A 22,451-nucleotide genomic window follows, 5' to 3' on the forward strand; every position below is an offset into this window, starting at 1 on the left:
GGGAGGAGGGGTATCTGGACAGGAGCAGGGGTGGGGAGGGCAGTCCCAGACAAGAGCTGGGGGATTCTTGGGTTCTGTGGAGTTGCTCAGGTGTGGAATGAAGCCCTCCCTGAGCAGCAGGCTTTCTTTCTCCTTTCTGCTTCAGTTGCTACCTGTTTGCCTTAATGGAAACAATGCAGGTATATTTTCTTAGTGACTTTGTAAAAGGCCTCAGTTCAAAGATCACCTCCTTCACCAAGTCTTTACAACAGGGAGCCAGCCAAGCACGGCAGCAGTGGAGTGTCAGAGAGACCCAGGCTTAAATTCTGCCTCTGTCACATCCCAGTCTGGTGACCTTGGGCAAGTTATTTAACCTTACTTGTAAAATGGCAGTAGTAACTTCTACTTTGTCAGATTGTTTAATGAAACTTTGTATGGAGAGCAATGTTGAGTCTTCCGCCATTCCTCCCACCACCGCCCGCAGTTTATCTGAGTGTCCTAATCAGACATTATCTACAGCCCCATCTGATGCCTCAGTTTAACAGGCATTTTGGGGCACGGAAGTAGCAGACACAGTGCAGACTCTGGGGATCTGGCAGATTCGGCTCCTGTCTGCCATGGCTGGAGGTCCCCCCTCCCCAAGTGGGCAGTCAGCAGTGCGTGTGTGCCAGGAGTGTTCTCGCCTTCTTTCCCTGTAGACGATTTGCTCCTCAAGGGTAGGGTCAGATCCATTTTTTGAAACTTTTCAGCTGTGGTGACCGTATAGCCTGGATAAAAATTAAGGAAAGGTAGATTGTCAAGTATGAATATTTTTATGAAGACAATGGAACAAAGCGTTTGAAATCTGTGCTGACCCAGAAACTTCAGGAATAAGTTTGTTATTCTCACAGCAACTAAAAAACTCCGTGGACACAATGGTTATAAAGTGTGTTGTGTGACTAACGAATGAATGCTTATGCAGCTATGATTTTGGTGCCCCCCCCCCATTCCCTAAGGTCAGAGCATCTGAATTCCTACCATTAAAGGGACTGACAGGGTTAAGACTGGATAAAGGCCCAGGCTAAACATAAATACCTTGTGTTCTGGAGGACACTCATATTTACCATGGCCCAGATTAAAAAGATCAGCATGTGTCACTTATGTGGGGAGGGGGGCTGCTGGTGATGGATAGGAGCGAGTGTCTCCACAGAGCGAGAGGGGCTTTGGGGAGGGCCGGACTTGCTGGAACAGGGCAACATGGAAAATACAGTGGCAGCCCATGGAAAGGAAAAGTGTGTGTGTTGGGGAAGAAGCAGTTCAAAAGTGTGGATTTGAGACCTCGGGGACAGCCTCTTGCATAAGACTGGTCTCTGCCCAGTTTTGCCATCAGTATCTGGGGACAACCTTGGGCTGAAGATTGAGGAAAGCTTTGAGATTCGGTTCAACCTTTTTTTTTTCTTTTCTCAGAAAGTACTAAATAGGTTAGGTGACTTGCCCAAGGACACACAGCTGTTTGGTGGCTGCTGAGCTGGAACTTAGAGCCAAGCAGCTGTGCCCTGTGACTGGCACGCCTCCAGCCTCAGCTGAGAAAAATGCCAGCCACAGATGAGGAGTGTTGGGGCTGGGTGGGGACTGGGAGTGAGGCGTTTTGCCTGCCTGTGTCCTCACGTGTCCCTCATGGTGGAGGATGATGTCTTAACACCCCCCCTCCCCTGCCCATGTCTGTCAGACGTGCAGGCTCTGGAGTAATGCTGCCCTAGAACAGGCAGCTGGGACGGCTGCCCACGAAGGAGGCACTCCAAGCACTGGGTCTAATCCCATCAACTTCCTCCAGCAATTAACCCCAATCACCAGTGGATGTGTCCCTACCGTACCTGGTTCCTCCTTTGTCCCCACTCAACAGCCTTCCTAGACCGCCGACTAGACACAGCCCTCTCATTCAGCTCCATGCAGCTGAGGGGACCCTGCCTCACATCCCAGTGCCTTCTGTCAAACCCCTCGGATCTGGCTGGCTGCTTTCCTAAGTGCCCCTGGCTTCTCTCCATAGGCTCAGTCCATCCCTTCCTTTCCCATTCAGTGCCAGCTGTCCCAGTGCCAGAAGACTTGGCTGACCAGACCTTGGAGAACCACTCTGCCATTGCCTCCCTCCACTCAGCTAAGTCCTGTCTGCCATCTACTTTCCCACCTGGGCAGTGGCGATGTTCTTCCTAGCTAGTTTGCAGGAACTTAATGAACACTTTGGGACTTCACTGAAGAAATGAAGTTATTGGTTCAAAATGAAGGTAGTTAAAAACCAACCCCTCCCCACCAAAAAACGCGAGAGAGTTGAGTGTGCTGGTACTGGGTCCCTGGGACAGAGCAAGGGCCTCTGGGAATGCCATCCAGGAAGGAACTTAGCAACCAAAGTCCTGACGAAGATAGGAAATGCCCAGGGACTCTGTCTCAGAAGGTCACTGAATTACTACCACCAACAACTTCGTTTCAATTTAAAATTTTATTACATCAAAAGGAAAAAAAAAAACCTCCACAAAACAAACTCTAACCCTAGACCAACTCAAAGACAGAAGATTATTATCCAGGTATAACTAATGCCCTCCCCACCCAAACAACCTTACATTAAAAAATTTAAAAGAAATAGAAATGCCAGCTTCAAAAATATTTATCCAAAAAAGTAAGGCATTCACTTTATGAAACAAATGAACAAACAAATAAACCCTAACAATTGAAGGAGGGATGGAGGTTGGAGGAATGAGAAGAGGGAACAGGAGGGTGGTCCCCTGACCTTCCAGGGGCCAGGCCCAGCCCACCTGGGGTCCACTCTGAAGGGACTGGAACTCAAACCAAACCTGACATCTCACCAGTTGGGGTTGGGGGGAGGCAGTCAGGCAGGCCAGGTAGGAAGCTGGGAAAGCCAAGCAAGCCAGGAAGACTCCCAGCATATTCTAGTCTAAGCAGGTGGTAGGGGGAGGTAGGAAAGGGGGCCCTCCTGCTTTGGGATGAAAGGATCCTAGTCCTTAGCACATCAAGTGTGATAGGGAGGCTGCAAGGCCCAGGGTAAACATGGTGGTGTTCCCTCGGAGCGCAGGGAAAGGCAGCCTCTGCCCACAGGACGGCCAGAAGTGCGCAAACCAGAATGTGTCTCCAAAATGTGTACTTTCTGCCACTGCCCTTTCATTCTGTTTGGGAGGCTGTCCCAAGACAGGGCAGTGGTGGGACCAGAAGGGGAGGTGCCTGAGTTGGGGGAGGAGGAAGGAACTGGCCTTCAGAAGACACTCTCTCCCCACATAGTATCTGAGGTTATGGGATGGGCACACTTCTGGGGGGTGGGTGGGAAAGCACCCTCCATTCCAGGAAGGCTTTTCATACCAGGTCTGTCCTGAGGGTTAGAAATCAGGGAGTATTTTTAGGTCCAGTTCTTGGATAGGAAGTGATTTAAGGCTGATTTGGCTTGGGTTTCCGGCCTGAAGGTCTTGGGATCCTTCATACCGGTTGGTCCCGGAGCCAAGCCAGAGAAGAGGGAAAGGGCACAATGGGGGCCACCAGCAGTGCTGGTTCCATGGAGGTATGTGGGGACGTAGCTGCAGAGATCGTGGAGTGACTGTTCCTTCTCACTGGAGTGGGGAGGGAGGAGCTAAGCAGCTTTGCCATTAGGAGAGAAATGTCCTCTACATGGAAAATAAGAAGACTTTCTGGCTTCAGGAAGCTTTGGCACCAAGTGGGGGTCAGGATGCAGGAGACGGGGCAGGGCTGGGTTTCTGTAATTTGAGCCTTTCCCAATCTGTTCCACAGGCCTGGCTTGGGTTAGGGGGAGGGGGCAGTTCTCCTGCTCATTGGTCCTTAGCTCAGTAGGGAGGTGGTGTCCTGCCAGGAACCTTGTTCTGGACAGGGAGCTCAAGCTGGGGTGAGGGGAGGCACGATGGGGAGGGGGAGAGGAGAGGGCAGAGGGAAGCATCTCTCATTTCTTGGGTCCCTAGTAAAGGGAGGGGGATATCAGTCTCTCCAGCTGACCTTTAAAGATGACAGATTTGCCTAAGTCTGTCCCTCCCCAACTGACTCACTGTTGCTTCTGGTTCTCTGAGCAGAGGCCTCCCTTGGGCTCAGGAATGGGAAGGGAAGGCAGTACTGACTGGGCTCCTGAGGAGGCAAGTACAGGGTAGAGGGCCCTGTGGGGTACCGCCAGAAGCTCCACTCTCCTCCCACTTCTTGGAGCAGCCCTGGTGAGGGTTTTGGACACAGGCCCTGGTGGCGAGAGGCTGGTTCTTTGGGTACAAATGTCAGTGTATTTGTCTATAGTTTCTTACCACCCACACCCAGGTTCTGCTCCTGCTGGACACACCGTGTGTGTGTGTGTAGTGTGTGTGTGTGTGTGTGTATTGGGGGTACCTAGGCAGGGAAGGAGAGCAAAAAGGGGGTATAGGAGGAAGGAGCCAGCTGAGAGGCGATGGTGGTTCTCAGGGTTGGGGCTGCTCCGAATCCTTGTCCTTGGAGGCCGTGGGTTGGTAGATGGGCTGCCGCTGCTCCTCTGGGTCCTCATTTATCTCCTCTTTACCCGAGCCTGCTTCCATCTTGGGGTACACAACCACACACATCTTCTGGCTCACGAGGGTTAGTGACTCTATGGGAAGTTACACAGAATGGGTCAGTGCTGAGCATCCCACCCACCCCGCCAAGCCGGCCATGACCCTGCTCCACTCCCCTGCCCCATGTGTTGCCTCAGCAGAGCCCTGGTGCCTTCAGGAGACTTCCATTCCAGGAGACAGCCACCTTGCCTCTTCCTGTGGCTCTGAGCAGCCCGTCTGCTGGTTGCCCCTTCTCATCAAAGCCGGAGTCCCCCACCTTCTCTAAGCCTCGTGACTACCAGTTCCAGGATCTCCCTTGGCCTCTCCCCCGGGCAGCTCCTACAGAATGGCTGTCAGGGTGCCTATTCTTCCAGCTCTAGGGTCTGTGTGCAAACCTCAGCTGTTCTCCTCTCCTCAGAGGTCTCTGGGAAGGCACCCACACTTCCCTGCCCCATCTTCTTCTCCAGGGCTCTGTGGACCAGCCTAGGTCTCCTGACCAGGAGACCTAACTCAGACAAGGAGATCCTCTAGCCACCTGGCATTTTTTTTTTTTTTTTTTTTTTTAAGGAGAAAGCAGGCTCCCTACTGGGCAGAGAGCCTGATGCGGGGCTCGATCCCAGGATCCTGAGATCATGACCTAAGCCGAAGGCAGAGGCTTTAACTCACTGAGCCACCCAGGTGCCCCGCCACCCGGCATTTTTAACAACTCACCAATGAAGTTATTGAAACACTTGGGCTTGTGTTGCCAGTAAACACCCAGGAAATAGACGGGCACTCCTGTCAGCATGATGGCCAGGCCAATGCCACACACCACGGGCTCTGACCACAGGCTAAAGATCAGCAGAAAGGCCCAGAACAGCAGGTAGATGACGGGGAACAGCAGGTTGATCTGTGGAACAGATGTGCTGTTAGATGTGTGGATCCCGTGGTCCTCAGGATCAGGGTGTCCTCTCTCTTCTCAATCCACAGAGAGGCACCTTTGAGGGCAAAGGCTAGGCTTCACTTGGCTCTCTGGCTCCCACACCCCAAGCCCTGATAGATCAAGTGTCATGTCAACAAACGTTGGTGAACTTGGGTAGTAGGACGGGAAGAGGAAGGGCAACTAGGAAGGGAATGATCCTCATTCCTTTCTCTTTTCTCCTGGGCAGAGGCTAAACAAGTCCTTGTCATCCATGCTTCAGCCAGGGAAGCCCATGGGGACTGATAGGCTCTCTGGTTTATTGGTATATGTTTGCTGACATCCTAGAGTAGAAGAGAGGTGGAGAAATGAGTGAGGGGCAAGAAGGAAGTGGCCCAGGTCTGTCATACTCCTTGTTCCTTTCCCAGTTCGAGGTAGGGCCCTCATCTGGGCACCATGTGGCAAATGTCCATCCTTCTTTTCAGGATCAGTCTCAATGTGTTTTTCTCAAGCAATCTGAGAAGGTAAGTCTGCTAAGATCCAAGAAGTCAGGAAACCTACCATACTGTCAGGCACTCTGGGACTTTGATTTTATTCAGAAAGAAGCATCAGCTCTATGGGCTTATTGGCCATCTTGTTGGCCACAGGTGGGAGTGCCCAGTAGAGTCTTCTTCAAGACTCCACATCTAGCTGCTTTTCTCTTCCTTGTCATCTCAGAGGGTATGCAAGTGTTGGGAGGAGGGAGGGTTACTCTACCTTGTCATCCCTCTAGCAAGCTTTCTAAGAGTGACAGGAAAGTGGTGGTGGAAAACAGATTTGGAAAGCTGAAATCCCCAGCTGGGAGAATCTTCTTGAAGGATCTAGTCTCCTGTTTCCAGAAAAGGATTGTTCAAATAGCTCAGGTCTATGCTCTATTCTAATTTGCACGAGAACCCATAATGCTCTTGCCTGTTTTATTCTGAGCAATGCCATTCATTCACCACAGTTATCTCTTGCAGCAATCAGTAGGTTCACCAGGCACACTACTACATATAAGGCTATAGTAGTTTAAAAAGGGAGGCTCATGGAGGGCTGTAGTGGACTGAAAAGCTTCAAGGGAGAGGAGGAACTTGAGGCCTATGTGGAGAATAGTTATAATTTGGATAGGCAGATGGGAGAAGGAAACTCATTCTGGGATGGAGACATAGTTCAAGTGAACTCAGCGATGGGATGGAGGGAGAAGGAGGAGATGGGCCATACTAGTGGATTCATGGAAATGCTAGAGAGGTAAGAGAGCCCTGAAAAATCAACCGGAGTTTATAAGAGTTGTAGGAAACAACTACAATGATGAGAGTATCATTTAATCTAACTTACTCTTCCAGCTATGATTTGTTCTGGTTCTGTCTCCAGTGGAAAATGGAAATGACTGCCCCACTTATACATAGCACTTGCTTTCCAAAGGGTCTACTACCATCATAGAGAAGGTAGATCATATTTGTGGTCAGCAGCTGAGAACAAGGGGATTTAAAAATCTGAGCAGCAGCTAGATTTGGAGAGGAGGGGAAAGGGATCTCAAGGGGAGGTTCTCGCACCTTGATAGGGCGGGGGATGTCAGGCTTCTGCCAGCGAAGAACGATTTGTCCCGCGACTGTGACTCCATAGAAGAGGTAGTTGATGAAGCCCACGTAGTTGATGAGGGTGTACATGTCACTGGTGACCAGCATCAGCAGGGTTGAGATGCACTGTGGGAAATGGGAGAAGCTCATCAGTGATCAGTAAGGTATCTGGACACTGAAGGAGCTGTTTACAGGTGGGAGACTGTTCCCCTGCCTCTAGACAGACGATGTCATTTTACGATGAATGTCCTAAAATAGAGACTTTACAGCCTCCCCTCCCTAGGCATCCTGGCCATTGTTAACAGCTTCATTGCCAGGAAATTCTTTCTTATTGCAGGAATGATAATCAAAATATTTAACTACTGGTATGGCATGGGCACTAACCAGTCAGAATAGATACTGGCCATAAACAACTGGCTTGGCCACACAGGCAGTGCCAGTCTCATTTGTATTTCTTCCCTGGTTGTACCTCAAGCTAATTTTGGTGTTTCCTTTTTTTTTTTTTAATCCCTTAGGGAAGATTGTTAACTGCAGATTAAAGCTTTGATTCCTGCCCTCATCCTCTCCTGGCTGAGTCATGTAATTTATTTTTCTCCCCCCTCTACCTTTTTTAATATTCTAAACAGTTATAAAGCATTTGCTAGGTGGCAAGCCCTGTTCTCAGTGTTCTACAGATATTAACTCATTTAACTCTCATAACATCCTCATGAGGTTTTCTTGATAGAATCCACTTTACAATTTCAAACTCAGCTCAGTGGCTCTCTCGGAATCATGTTCTGCCCCTCTGCTAATTTGTTAAAGCCAACAGAAGATTCTGTTCTTAGAGCATCTGGGTGGCTCAGTTGGTTGAGCGTCTGCCTTCGGCTTGGGTCCTGATCCTGGGATCCAGTCCTGCATCGGGCTTCACATCAGGCTCTCTGCTCAGCAAGGAGCCTGCTTCTCCCGCTGCCCCTCCCCCTGCTTGTGCTCTCTGTCTGTCACAAGTAGGCAGAGAGGCAGGCAGCGAGAGGAGGAAGCAGGCTCCCTGTTGAGCAGAGAGCCTAATGCGGGGCTCAATCCCAGGACCCTGGGATCATGACCTGAGGTGAAGGCAGAGGCTTTAACCCACTGAGCCACCCAGGTAACCCTAAATAAATAAAATCTTAAACTAAAAAAAAAGAAGGTTCAGTTCTCATGTAAGATCTGACAGTGAAAATAACCTAGAAGATTTTAATGGATGAATAAGCCAGATTCTGACTGTATTTGCCTTGTAGCACAGTACTGTACCAATAGCTCAAACTGGAAAAAAGTCTGTGTCTCACTGGGAGTACCAGGGGTCTCCGGGCACCTTTCACAGCTAACCAATCATGATGGCCTTCATCCTGTATCTGAACATTCTGAAACTCCCCCTCATGGTGTACAATGAAGGCACTTGACTCCTGAGAGCTCTCAATTATCCTGATCTAACTGCTTCTCTGATGGACCAAAGTCATTTTCAATATTTTATTCAGGATCCAGAAAGAAAAAATAGTAACTTAAAAGACTCAGTGGGGACAAGTCTTTGCTCTTTCTTTTTACCCCTCTAAATAATTCTACACTAGGCCATTCTACCCTCATTTCTTCCCTACCCCAAGTTTTCTTTTCTCCATTTTCAGTTGCTAGTCTTCCTTTCCTTATAGTTTGTCTTATTTGGTGTACCTGTAACACTGAATTTGTTTCAGTGATATTTCCTGAGAGACAGGCAGAGCCTCCTTGGGGCAAGAAGATTGATGGGGAGTGGTGGACGTGGTGGACGTGTATGTGATTGGCCAGGAATGGGGGCCCAAAGCTGCAATCCTGGGGAAAACAAGTGCAGGGGAGAGCCAAGAAAGGAGGCTTCTTTATGAGACTGTAGAGTTGTGACATAGTCACTTCAATCTGACCCAAAAGGATGGGAGAACAGCAATGAGCCAGGGTGAGAGCCTGAAGGTGTTTCAGGACACAGGGTCTTTCCTTGTTATTTCTCTTGATATTCACAAAACCCATGTATATCATTTACCAGATTATCTAAGACCCAATGAAACCTGGGAGCAAACCAGGAAGGTGACAGGGCTGTGTGTGGGAAGTGCGAACTTCAGCTCAGAGCAAGTACAAAGAGGGAGGGTGTGTGTAGGGCTGGCAGAAGGAGGCGCCCTTACTGTGAATAGCAAGGCCGGGATTGGGGTACAGCGCTTCACGTGGATCATGGCCAGCACGCTGGGAAGGTGGCCCTCCCTGGCTCCAGCAAAGAACAGCCTGGTAAAGAGAAAAACAGGTCAGCCTGGGGTGACCTATAGACTACCCAAGGAAGTTCCCTCCCCAGCCCAGTCTTCCTCATTCATGCCCACCTTCTGCTCACACAGGAGCATCTCCCCCACCCAACCACGTACCTGCCCTCCCATGCACACTCCAGCCCACTTATCACAGGACCCACATTCACAAGTGCAGGTGCAGGCAGACCAGAGGCAGCCAGTGGATAACGGATGGATTCTGGGTGCATGGAGACCCGAAGTATGGTCTGAGTGGCTTGGGGTTACTGATGATTATGACTTCACTTTGTGGGTCTCACAACGTCCTAATCCCTTTAAAAATGGGCCTCCCCCATCCTCAAGGAATACAGGTTCTCTGAAACATGGGGACTGAACTGTATGTCCATGGGAAGCCTTAAAAACACTGATATTCTAGTCAGGAGGTAGTTGCTACTGTGGGGATGGAGAATGGGTGGTGGACCAGAAAGGGACACGGAATAACTTGGTGGATATGTGAGAATGTTCTATATCTTGTTTTGAGTGGTGCTTACATCACTGTATACAACTCTCAAAATTCATTAATCTGGACAATCTGTGTATTTTATTGTATTGTATGTATTGTATTATATCATACCTAAAAATTTATAACCTTAAGCTACTTTTTCTATTCCCAAAGAAGCCATCCTAAGGAAATGAATAGTGAGTTAGTGAAAGATATATATAAAAGATATTCTGATGATAAAAAAGACAGGAAATATCCTAAATGCCCCCAAAGTAAAAGACTGATAACATAAATTATAGCATATCTATAAGATGGGATATTTTACAGTCTTAATGTTTTGAAAAAAATTCATTACATGAGAACATACTCAAATACAATGTTAAATGGAAAGAGCAAGACAGAACACTATATGATTCCATACAGTATGATTCTAATTAATTTAGAAATTATGGTCATGTAAAAACATACCAACTGATTATCTCAGGGGGATGGAATTATGAGTAATTTTAATTTTCTTCCATAGACTTTATTTAAAAAGTTAATTTCTAAAATGGATGAGAAATTTTAAATTGGAATAAAAATGATTTTTTAATCCTTTTTAAAAATTAGATCCTTTTTTTTGAGATAATTGTAGACTCACATTGCAACTGGAAGAAATAATACAGAGAGATCCTAGGTATCCAATCTATTTCTACTGGTAACATACTGCCAAACTATAGTATAATATCATGGCTAAAAATATGTATTTTTAAAAAGAGAAATTTTAACATAAAAGGGACTTCTTCTTCCCCTTTCCTTTTCTCAGAGAAAAGAATATTATAAGCCGTTGGAAGTTGTTTACATATTAGTATGAATTAAGCACCTAAGGGGTAGGAGGAAGGAGTTGGTGTAAAGGGCACAGGAAGGCACAGAATCAGCACGCTGGGTGTTCTGAAAAAAAAAAACAAAAACCTGTCACTTACTTTGGAATTTGTGTGTGAGGGGGAGAGGAACTAATAGCAGCAGTTTGGCAGAAGGGTGGGAGTCCATTATGGCCCCAAGTACCCATGTGCATCACCATCAGTTGCCATCACCAACTACCGAGGCTACTGTCACTGGTTTCATGCAGCCACACAGCATTGCCCCTCTATGGTGCAGCCTCATGCACCTAAATGAGCTCCGGGTGCTCAGGGAGCCTCATCATGCACGTAGCCAGGGCCCCACATTCATGTCCCTCCTCCACATGCAGCCAGGACCAGTGTAACTGTCCAGGTCCAATAGCATTTGCCAGTGTCAAGTTCACAAGAGACAATCCTTGCCCAGCTAGCTGACAACAGAGGAGACAATGACATTAAGCATGACACACGCCCACACACACTCCTATTTCTCAGGAAGGGTCAACCTCTCCATATACCAAACACAAAAGAGTAAGGGAAAGAAGGAGAGAGGGAGGGAAGGAGGAGGAAGGAACGAAGGAACTGGAAAGATGAGCAGAGGAGGCCTGGTGGGTGAGCTGTGCCTCTGAATCAGAGGCCTCGCACGCCAGGGCCGCCGTGTCCTACATGCACACACAGCTGTATCACATGCATGCAGACCATCACTTGGCCTGCCCGAGGGACAAACCCCACTCTAAAGCGACTGTAGCCAGTCACTCTCTTCCATAGATCCCAGAGAGCCTCATGGGTCACTGCTCTTCCACTGCTCGCCCTCAGTTGGGGACTCCAGGTGGCCACAGCTCCTGTGTAACACGCACACGAGGTTGCTGTGGGTGAGTCTCAGTCTCATAGGGTCCCAGGCCACAGAGGACACCCACACTCCCTCTTTCCTGCCCTGGGTCCTGAAAACATGGCACTCCCTTGACATTTCATGAGAACTCCTCCCTGAGGTAATGGGTGGCTTTGGAAGCAGCTGAACTCAGGGACTGCCTGTTCTTGCTGTATCTTTCAAGTAGGACTATGGCCTGGGGGCAGGGTAACTTTCTAAGAAATGGGGAAAGTCCCCTTGAACAACACTGATAGGAAACAGTCCAGTGTCTGCTAGCCACAACGGTCCATTCTGGAGATAGGGAGAAGAGACCCTGAGGAGGGGCAGATTTCTGGGGATGTAGAGGCAAATGTTAGGGATTTCTGGACTGACTTGAGCTTCTGGCTTCCCTGAGAGTTTGGGAGTTGGGGGCCTGGCTTTGGACAAATGCTTTCCTTCAGCTTTTCCCCACTTCTCTCACTTTACACGCTCTGCCTAAGTCTTCCGAGCAGCCATGACAAGGCCGCCCACAGCCACTTGTCTGTTGAGCAGGGAGAAGGATCCATCCCACCTGCAGGCTGGTCCCAGAACTTCCATAAGAGGCCAGCCCAGAGCCCCCAGCCCACAAGCCTGTGTCCCTCCTGGTCCCTGATAGAGTGGGGTTCCTTTCAAGGCAGCATAGCCTGTTTCCAGGCAAGTAGCAAAGGGGCTCTGCGGTTGCTGCTGAGATACTGTCCTGCTGCTAGTCACGGTGCCCAGACCTACGACTGCGTCAGGCAGCCTGGGACCTCCTCAGCCCTCTGCTCCTGCTGAAATGAGGTGGGACAGGGCTTCTCGCCACTACATGTGAAGCCACACACATCGCAGGTAACCACATGAGCAGCACACACCCCTTTGCGTCCAAGCTGACATACAAATGCCCCTTCGTGAGCAATCACCCCCTACGAGGTCACCACCCAGGTGCCCACACAGACCCCTGCTGACAGAGACAAGCCCCCCACATATACACAGAGCAGTATGCGCAGCAGAATGGGCCCTGGCCCAGGAAGGACTGGGACGACACCTACCGGGAAGAGGTGAAGAGAGACCCATTGACTCCTCCAAATGTGGACAGGGCAACAGAAATGGGCATGATCCAGGCCATGACCCCAAGAAGCTTCTCTCCGAATGTCTGGGAGAGAAAACAAGGGAATGAGCAGAAGAGGCAAGGTTACAACTCACCACTTGTACATCACTGCTGGGAATGCTCCCTCCCATCTTTATGCTTGCTGAGTCTCTCCTACCAGGGTCCTTGCAGGGAGAGTTGTTTCCCCAGCCCTTCCTGCACCGCACCGCCACTTCCCTTCCCATGGTAATCACACACAGTGGAGATTTAACAAGTGTTTTGGGCTATTAACTGAAGGAGACAGTGCATGGTGGTAATAATAATAATAATAACAACAACGATGATGATGATGCGCTAAATAACATCTGTTCTCCTTGTTTTATGGATGAGAAAACTAAGACACAAAACAATTAGGTAGTCTGCCTAAGATCACAAACCCAGAAAGTGGAGGGCCAGGACCAGAAACCAGCTGTGGGAGTCCAAGCCTCAGTTACATTACACACTCATGAGTCAGGCAGGTTGGGGTTCAAATCTTAGCCCAACAGTTTGGAGCTGTGAGACCTTGAGCAAGATCCTTAATTTTTGAGCCTCAGTTTTCCCATCTGTAAAATAGAAATGGTTCTTAATTCATAGGGTGAGAATTTCTAAATTTACAGAATTAGTGTAGGAGGGGGAAAATGGTAAGAACAAGCCACTATGTAGGCTGAGAAAGAAAAGGTGGTAAAGCTACAGACTAGTCTCCCTATACTGAAGGAATGTAAAATGTCAAGGGACTAGGCTTTTCTATATTTTCTGAGCCAAGTACACACTCAATTTCTCACACATTATGGGGGAGGTGTTGTTTAGAATAGATGTGCTGCTGGGTTAGGCCCGTGGTCATGCCCCAGGACACTGAAGAGCCTCTTTCTTTAGTCTTCTGAGAGGAAAAATGTGATGACAGTTTGGTAGGGTGGCGTCAGGGCTCAGGTGAAGCCAGGTCAGGGGGCTGCATGGCTCCCAGGTTTCTCCTGAGTATCAAAGACCCCAGTGCTTTGGATCCGCATGATCTCTTTCCCCAAAGAGCACAGACCATTCCTACTACCTGTTTATTGGCACACACTTTTCCCTGATGAGGAAAGGAGTCAGGCTGCATGAATTCCAGAGGAAGAAACAAAGGCAGAGAGGAATGGCATTGTCTTGTGCAAGATTATATCTTTCTAGGAGGAGACTGCCTCCATTACACAATCATCACATTTAGAGTTTAAAGTGCCCCAGAGCAGGAACTGGCAAATTTTTTTGTAAAGGGTCATATAGTAAGTAAGGTAGCTTTGTGGGCCATAGAGTGTGTGGCAACAAGCTGGTTCTGCTGTTGTCACTGTTCTAGGTACAACATGGCCGTCAGTTTCCACCTGGGCACTTGAAGATATGGTTTCTGCCCTGAGAACTTGGGATGACTTCCAATTCCACAAATTCATGGATCAGGGAAAAGTGAGTAGGGCCAATCAGGCAAGTCTATGTCAACATTCCTGGTTTGAGGAACTGTGAGTTTGATTTCTTACCACAGCGACTGCGTTTGATGCCAGCAGCTCCTGGGGGGACATTGCAGTGACATAAGCGACATTGGCAAAGACATACACAAATGTGACCAGTGGGATGGAGATGAAGATGGCTCTGGGAAGGTTCCTGTAGAAGGAGAGGAGGTGAGAGGGTAAAGGCCTAGCACCTGCCTCATCACGGGGTTTGGGAGGTGCCTTGTCTTTCTGCTCCAAACTGACCTGGCAACCTTGTGTGACACTCCCTCTCCCTGGGGGGATATATTCTTTCTCAAAATGGGCAGGGCAATTTAGAGAAAATGAAACAGGGTAGGCTGGGAATATGCTTCATACCGGTTGATCTCTTTCTGACTGGGATCTCCATGATACACCCTTCTCCCCTGCCTCAAGACACAAAGACCCTCCTGACATTTCATCCTCTAAGGCAATGGTGCTATCTCAGCACTGTTTCAGCTTTTAATCTGCTCTGAGACAGTCACGGGATCATTTTTCTCCTCCTGGCAGGGCAGATGACAAATGGTTTAAGTTCCTGAGAAATAATTGTTTCTTCAGGATAGAGCAGGTCACAGTCAGAACAGGGGCAGAGGTGGAGAAGTGGCCAATGGACACCTGACTCTCTCTTCCTAGTAGCAGGTGCTGTGGCCTTTCAAGGGATTTGGGAAGAGCTGGGCTATTTTAACTCACTTGTAGGGATCAACAAGTTCCTCAGTCACGTAATTAAGAAAGTTCCAGCCTCCGTAAGCAAAGGAGCCCTGAAGGAAAGCCAGTGCGATGAGGCCGATGTCGGGTTCTTGGAAATTCTCAAATGCGTTCTTTGGTTCCAGCCAGAAATACTCTCCTGTGGATGCAAGGGGCAGGGAGGGGGCTGCTCAGAGAAAGGAGCTAGAGGCCTGGAGGCCTCTAGCCTGCCTAGTCCTGTCTCAGCTCCTCCTGCAGTGAAAATCCAGCTCTTGTCTTGTTTCCAGTGAACTCCACACATTGGAGAAGCAGGACCAAAAGGAGAATGGAAATAAGATTAGGACTTTCACAGAACCTAGGAACCAGGAGTCCAAATGCAGGCTCAGGTTCAAAGCACAGATCTCAATGTTCTTTTCAAAGGCAAATTTGCTTGGAAGGAAAGGCAGGTTAGGGCAGAGTAGAGTAAATCAGGGGTGGTGGGCAGGGGGTGGGGGTGGGAGGGACCTGGGATTTGGAGATGCAGGATTAGGGCCATTGGCAGTCTCTTGACCACCTTCCTATAGATCTAAATTTATACATTTTCACAAAGAAAGCATAGAGAACAACAAACCCTCAAACAGAAGCACCATAGAAGTTCATGCGCATTCTGCTTTCTTTATCAATAACCTCTTGCCTTTCTAAGGCATCTCTCTCTCTCTTCATGGTATAGATTCCCTGAGGACAGGGTCCTTCAGCAAAGAGCTTTTCCACTGCCTTCCCAACCTTCAGCACAGTGTCCTACATGCACATGGGCCCTCAAGAAAGTTTGCTGATGATGTTGTAACGAAACACAGAGTAAATGCCCATATTTTACTTATTCATCTGCAATCCATCGTTTGGACAGAAAATAAGGAAATTAGAATGATCAGGAGAAAGCATCAGGGCCAGAATAGAAGAGACTTTTATCTCTGAAAAGATAGCATAGTGGGTTCTTTCTTTCTTTTGTTTTTTAGGGGGAAAGCATGAACCCAGTCCTCACGACCACATATTATGTAGTCCCATTTCTCATGTTTGGGGAAACTGCAGGGATCAGCATATCCATAGTGCCATGGATAAACCTTGCCCTTGTAATACCCCCTTCATGATCATGGTATCTCCCCTACCAGGCAGGGGATTTCTTAAAGTGATTTCTTTAAGCCTACACAATATTACCTGCTAAAGAACTTAACACAACTGGTTAAAATAACAGCAGAACCTTAATTATGTTCCCTAGAGTAAATATCCAGGCACCCCACATGGCCTTCAAAGCTTGTAGGTGGGTGGGTGGTCTCTCTGTTTGTCATCTGACTTTCTCCAGGAGGCAGTGACACTGGGCAGAGCCTAGTGGTGCCATGGTTCCTGTGGAAACCAAATACAGACTTGGACTTGGAAGGGACCAAATCCAGTGGGGAATGTTGGCAGGGGCCCCAGGAATGTCGAGCTCTCTCTTGTAGAGATTATGAGTAATTTTGAAATGTGTAAAAATCTCCTCTGTTCTCCATTTTAAGATACGGGCAACATACAATGTAAGATGCAGGGAGCTTCTCTGGAGATGGGACAAGAGGGGAACAGGAGTCCAGAGGTCTGGGGGCTTCACCTAGCTGGGCCAGAGCCAGGAGGTTAGCATGGGAGACCTGAACTCTGCAAACCAGGTGGGGAAGGCTCAACTTCCAACCATCCCAGGAAAATGGTTTCTCTTCCCCTTTGTGAAGCAACTGAAGAAGAGAAGTCATTCAAGGTCAGAATTGGAAAATCTCAGGGTGCACGTGTCTAAAGACAATGTGAGGGGGTGTGCACATGAAAAAGGCAGCAAGTTGGTTGGGGTCCTGTTTTTTGGGTGCTACTCACCTTTGCAGATCTGGACAACTCCCATGATGATGATCAGGGCCAGGGCCAGGAGTTTCCCAGCTGTGAAAATGTCTTGAACCCGGGTGGCCCACCGCACGCTGGCACAGTTGACCCATGTGAGGAGCACTGAAATGACAGACCCCCAAACATACCCTCAGGGCTATAATGAGGCTGTAGGAGGCCCTCTGGACAGAAGTAGAAATGGTTCCCTGCTTCTGACAATGGGACTATAACAGGCGAGCTAAATTTCCCTCAGACCCAGCCCCCAGTCTCCAGAAACTTTGGCTAGGTTAATGGGTTACAAATGGAGATTACATGCCACAAATTAGAGCTTGGTCAGAGCGTGCCCTGCCTAGGGCTCGAAGCCAGAAGTAGGCATGGAAGTGAAGGCACAGGCTTTGAGGGAAATCAGCATCTCACCAGAGTGCAAGTATGGGCTTTGTTTCCAGGCCATTGTGTGTTCAAGGGGAGCCCTGAGCAGCTGGTGGGTCCTGAATGTCATCTTCCTCAGCCTGATTTTGGGGCAACAGAGGGTTAGGGGGAATCTTTCTTTTTTTTTTTTTTTTTTTAACCTGTGGTATAACTTACATAGAATAAAATTCATTTTTCTAAGTGTACAGTTTGATGAGATCTGACAAATGTATTCAGTTAGTTAATCACTTCCACACTCTTTATATGGAACATTTCCAACACTCCCAAAAGTTCTCTTTCTGGCATGTTAAGCTCCTTTGAAGTCAGTTCCCTTCCCCTACCTCTGGCAATCACTAATTTGGTTTCTGTCCCTATAGTTTTGCCTTTTCCAAAATGTCACATGAACAGAATTGTACAATATGTAGTCTTTTGTTTGGCTTCTTTCACTTTACATGATACTCTTGAGATCCACTCATGTTGCTGTGTATATCAATAGTCTGGTCTTTTTATTGTCATGTAGTACTCCATTTTTTTTTTTTAAGTTTTTATTTATTTGACAGAAACATAGCAAGAGAGGAAACACTAGCAGAGAGAATGGGAGAAGGAGAAGCTGGCTTCCTGCCGAGCAGGGAGCCCGATGCAGGGATCGAATCCAGGACCCTGGGATCATGACCTGAGCTGAAGGCAGCCGCTTAACGACTAAGCCACCCAAGTGCCCCAACGTAGTACTCCATTTAATGTATTGGTTTCTACTTACTGGCTAATGGACATCAGGGCTGCTCCCAGTTTGGGGCTATTATGAATAAAGCTGCTATAAACAGCTGCATAGAAGTATTTAAATGGATTGTAGATATCTTTGAGAAGAGTTTTCCTTTCTCTTGAGTAAATATCCAGGAGTGAGATTCTGAGTCATAAGGTAAATGAAAAACTTTTTTTTTTTAATTGTTATTTTTAAAAGTAATCTCTAGGGACGCCTGGGTGGCTCAGTGAGTTGAGCATTTGCCTTTTGTTCAAGTCATGATCCCAGGCTCCTGCAATCAAGTCCCACACTGAGCTCCTTGCTTGGCGGGGAGCCTGCTTCTCCCTCTGCCTGCTGCTCCCCCTGCTTGTTCTCTTTCTCTCTGACAAATAAATAAGTAAAATCTTAAAAAAAAAAAAAAAGTAATCTCTACAGGCTTGAACTCATAGGCCCAAAATGAAAAGTCACATGCTCTACTGACTGAGCCAGCCAGGCGTCCCTAAATGTATGTTTAACTTTATAAGAAACAGCCAAACTACTTTCCAAAGGGGTTATATCAGGGCGCCTGGGTGGCTCAGTCAGTTAAGTGTCTACTTTCGGCTCAGGTCATGATCCTGGGGGCCGGGGATCAAGCTCCACATTGCTCAGTGGGGAGCCTGCTTCTTCCTCTCCCTCTGCTGCTCTCCCCAGCTTGTGCTCTCTCAAATAAATAAATAAATAAATAATCTTAAAAACAACAACAACAAAACCCCACAAAGTGGTTGTATCGTTAGCACCTCCACCAGCAATGTAGGCGAGGTCCTGTTGCTCTGAATCCTTTCAGCATTTGGTATCCTCAGCTCCAAAAGCTTGGCTCTTCTGAGAGGTGGGTAGGGGCATCTCACTGTTATTTCAATTTGCATTTCCCTCATGACTGGTGAGGTTGAGCATGTTTTCATATGCTTATATGCTACTAGTACTTTGTCTTCTTTGGTAGCATAGGGACTTTTAACTCTGCCTCCTATCCTAGGAGTCACAGGGCTCCCACAGAGATCCCAACAACATGGAAACTCCAAGGGATGGAGGAGAGTTCAGAGGCTGAATCCTAGGAGGAAGGGACTCTATTTTACAGCCACACTCTCCCAGCAACCCAGGGAGCCTGTGCCACAGGAATGGGACTCTCATCTTCCTGGTGCTTAGGAAGTCCTTGAGAACAAAGAGAAGAAATAAAATCCTCTTGTTTCCCCTTCCCCTGAGACAATGACGAGGACTCCCCCCCACCCACCCAGTCCTCCAAAGGTACAAGTCACACATGTAGAAGCACCAGCCTTTCTTCTCAAGCGCTGCCCCGGCTTCTGACTTCACCTGAACAGTTGCTCAGATTATATCAATACCTGATCTTTAAACTGTGTTTTTACTTTTCAAGTATATTCTGACCTTACTTGATTCTGAGACCAAGTCAACAGGGTGAAGACCTGACATTATTATCTATCTGTAACCTTTCTCCCCACACCGGCTCTACCTGGCAAACTCCTTCTCATCTTTCAAGATCCAGCTCAAATGTCACCTGTTCTGTGTCTTTATTATTTTATGTATTCCTGACAATGTGGCTGCAAGGGAAGATACACCAGCTGCATTTTACAAACAAAACAAACAAACAAAGTTTGTCCCTCCTCTTTTTTCTCAGACCACGTTGTTTATATTTAATTTTGGCATCTACTTCTTTGTATTATAAAGATCCGTTTCTTTTTCTCTGTCTCCATGTAGACCAGGAGAGCAGGAACTATGACTTTTCATGTTTTCAATCCCTGGGCATCATTAATGTCTGCAAATAGCATGTGCTCAACAAATATTTAATACTTGGATACAGAAAATGCCTCAGTTCATTAGCCCTGCAATCTCATCTCAGTCTACAGATTTTACAATGCACACAATCTCCCCTGCTCCCCAGGAATCTCATCAAAAGGAGACACGAGTCCCAGTTGGTTGCACAGAGTCAAAAGAGCGACAGGAAACTTGAATTCAAGAGTAGAAACTCTTGACTCCTCACAGAGAAGTTGTTATCCAAGATGGTGTCATATAAGGAGAACAAAAACATGTTGTCAGAGGAAGGATTTTAAACGCCTGAACAGGGAGAACATCTTGTAAATACTCGAATGTTCCAGATGGACCGAGACATCCTGATAAACACACATTTGGTTTATCTTACTCAATTCAAAAAGGATTTCAGGATCACATGCCTGGTGACAATCCAACCCAAATCATTCTAAGCAACAGGGCCTGAGATCTGTTTCTCCTCAGGGCCTTGAGGACTGCTAGGTACAAGGCTGGGCCCTCAGCTCCCAGGAGTTCAGGAAGACACAAGCAATGACTTAAGGATAAAGGAGATTGATTTATGAAAAGAAGATTAGGACATAAAACCCATGAGGCTCAGGGATAGGTAAGGATTACAGAATAAGGAACCAGACTATGATTCCAGAGAAGAAAATTATCCTCTATCAAGGGGAGGACAGGGCACGGTGGGGAAGAGAGGGCAAAGTACTTGGAGGAAAACAAGGGATGAGCAGGACAAGTCACAGACATTCTTTCCCCAGTGGGTGGGGGGAATGTGGCCACCTCCTGGTGGGCTGGGATAGAAAACACAAAATCATGTATCTCCTTAGGAGAGGGACTTTGTCAAGGCAGTCAGAAAGATTCCTTCAGTCAACTCCAGAATATTCCTGGGGGATGGGAGATGTTTGAAGGAAGGGATAATTTGTTAAATAAACTCACTGTGGGTATCTTCTGTCCCACCTGACCTTATCTTCACAATTTCACAAGAACCCAGTCTTTGACTAATATTTAACCTTTTACCTTTACAGAGATCTTTCAAACATAAAAAGAGAAATCCCGAGAATTGGGTGGGGAGACATTTTGCCTGTGACACTAATCTCCTTAGAACAATGACTGCAGGCCCTCACATCTGACCCTTATCCCTGTTGTTGGGTGATCACAGCATGTGACTGAGGGGAAAGAGGGCACTTTCAGTCTCCTGCTACCACAGGACAGCTTCCCTCACAGCAGGCTGAAACCTGAGCCTCCAAACAGAGAGGAAAGGTCAGTGAGTGAAGGCAATACTGTTAGGTGCTTGCCAAGCCCCTGCCCTGTTCAGGCATCCTACCTCTGCCTGTCTGCTACCCAGAGCCCCTTTGTATTGTTAATGGCTATGGCTCCTCTCTCTTCTCAGCCAGAAGGTGCATTTTGAATGCTTGAGAAACAGTGACCTCAGGGAAGCCACATGCAGGTGGGGACCAGTGGCCTCTGCAGCTTGAAATGTAAGGGTTTTCCTTCATCAATCCATCCATCTGTCCATCCATCTAACCACCCATCTACAAATGGCTTACTGTGCTGGGCGCCCTGGTAGGTGGGGGAGTTATAAGACACAAGTCCTTGTCCTCAGGAAGTTGAGAGCATAAGGTGGGGAAGATGGGTGATAATACAACAGTGTGCCGACAGCAAGGCTCTTCACGGAAGCAAGTGGGCATCCATGAGGAGTCCCAAACGCAGCCCAGGGGACTCAGACTTGTGTCCTATAGGAGGGGGAGACCCTAACCAAAAGGTGAATTTTATAATTTTGACCGAGCTGGATAACAGAAATAAGGCATAAGACTCTGGTTCTTGTCCATCGTAATACGGCTGTGTGGAGGTTCCTGCTTCTCTAGAAGCCCCCATGGAATCTCGGGCTTATCTGTATTTCTTGGGCATTTTCTCCTTTCTCTTTGGTATCCTTTCTGTTTGCTAGGTTTAAAAAAAAAAAAAAAAAAAAAAAAAGGTGGAAAGACTATCAAGACGATACTTCAAAAAAATGCTGAAGTCAGGGGTTGGTTACTTAATCTGCCAAGCTGGAAAAGGTGACAAGGTGACACCTTAATGTCAAGGTGACAGGAGAGATACAAAAAACAGGCAGGCAGGAGTAGGGCACTCAGAACCCAGAAATCTTGTGAGCTCCTCAGAGCTCAGGGCCCAGGGCCTCTCAGCTGCTGAATAGGAGAGGTGGGCTCGGGACTCCCTGTCTGTGGGAAAGCTGAAAGCCTGACAGAAAGGTGAGGAGTCCTTGTCAGATTTTTTGTGACAGTGCAATCCTGTCACTGACCTGGACAGAGGGCCAGAGTTAGAAAAAAGAGACATGATGTTGGAAGCAGAGGTCAGAGAGGGAGAAAGAAAGATTTGAAGAAGCCATGCTATGGGCTTTGAAGATGGAAGAAGGGTCCACGAGCCAAGGAATGTAGGAGGTCTCTAGAAGCTGGAAAAGGCAAGGCAACAACTGTCCCCAGAGCCTCCAGAAAGAACACAGCTTTGCTGGCACCTTGAGTTTAGGACTTCTGACCTCCAGAACTATAAGACAGTAAATCTGTGTAGTTTGTAGTCACTAAATTCATGGTAATTTTTATAGTAGCAATAGGGAATTAATTCAGGGCCAGGCACCATACAGAAAGACCAGAAAGCAGGTGGCACACACTGAAATAGCAAAACTTTTAAAGAGCAACCAGGCGGCACACCGCCGGACCCCAAAGGAGTACCTGTCCAAAGGAGAAGCCCCTCAGGTCTTGTAGAATGCCAGTGGAGGTAAAACGTGTAGAACACCAGTGCTTCTTCTGGTGGGGCTCTCCAGAAGAAACAAT

At 47.7% G+C, this 22,451-nt stretch overlaps 1 protein-coding gene and 1 non-coding gene across 5 annotated transcripts in view; both read right to left on the bottom strand.

The window, feature by feature from the left end:
- Nucleotides 1-2,433: 2,433 nt before the first annotated feature.
- Nucleotides 2,434-22,451, bottom strand: part of SLC7A8 (solute carrier family 7 member 8) — a 50,368-nt gene continuing 30,350 nt past the window's right edge. For 3 of the 4 annotated variants that reach the window (XM_059372923.1, XM_059372925.1, XM_059372924.1), the window contains 8 exons: nt 16,662-16,787; nt 14,802-14,955; nt 14,124-14,247; nt 12,548-12,651; nt 9,167-9,263; nt 6,987-7,136; nt 5,229-5,406; nt 2,434-4,573 (listed from right to left, as the gene is read on the bottom strand). In XM_059372923.1, the coding sequence (XP_059228906.1) occupies nt 4,410-4,573; nt 5,229-5,406; nt 6,987-7,136; nt 9,167-9,263; nt 12,548-12,651; nt 14,124-14,247; nt 14,802-14,955; nt 16,662-16,787 (1,097 nt within the window). In that variant the 3' untranslated portion in view covers nt 2,434-4,409. Of the gene's footprint in view, nt 4,574-5,228; nt 5,407-6,986; nt 7,137-9,166; nt 9,264-12,547; nt 12,652-14,123; nt 14,248-14,801; nt 14,956-16,661; nt 16,788-22,451 lie in introns of those variants that run through there. The other variant, XM_059372926.1, reaches the window with a different exon arrangement.
- Nucleotides 15,787-15,948, bottom strand: LOC132000565 (U1 spliceosomal RNA). The gene has a single exon (XR_009399414.1). It is a non-coding gene; the product is annotated as a U1 spliceosomal RNA (small nuclear RNA).

Source organism: Mustela nigripes, chromosome 13 (genome assembly GCF_022355385.1).
Source record: "Mustela nigripes isolate SB6536 chromosome 13, MUSNIG.SB6536, whole genome shotgun sequence".
Taxonomy (NCBI): domain Eukaryota; kingdom Metazoa; phylum Chordata; class Mammalia; order Carnivora; family Mustelidae; genus Mustela; species Mustela nigripes.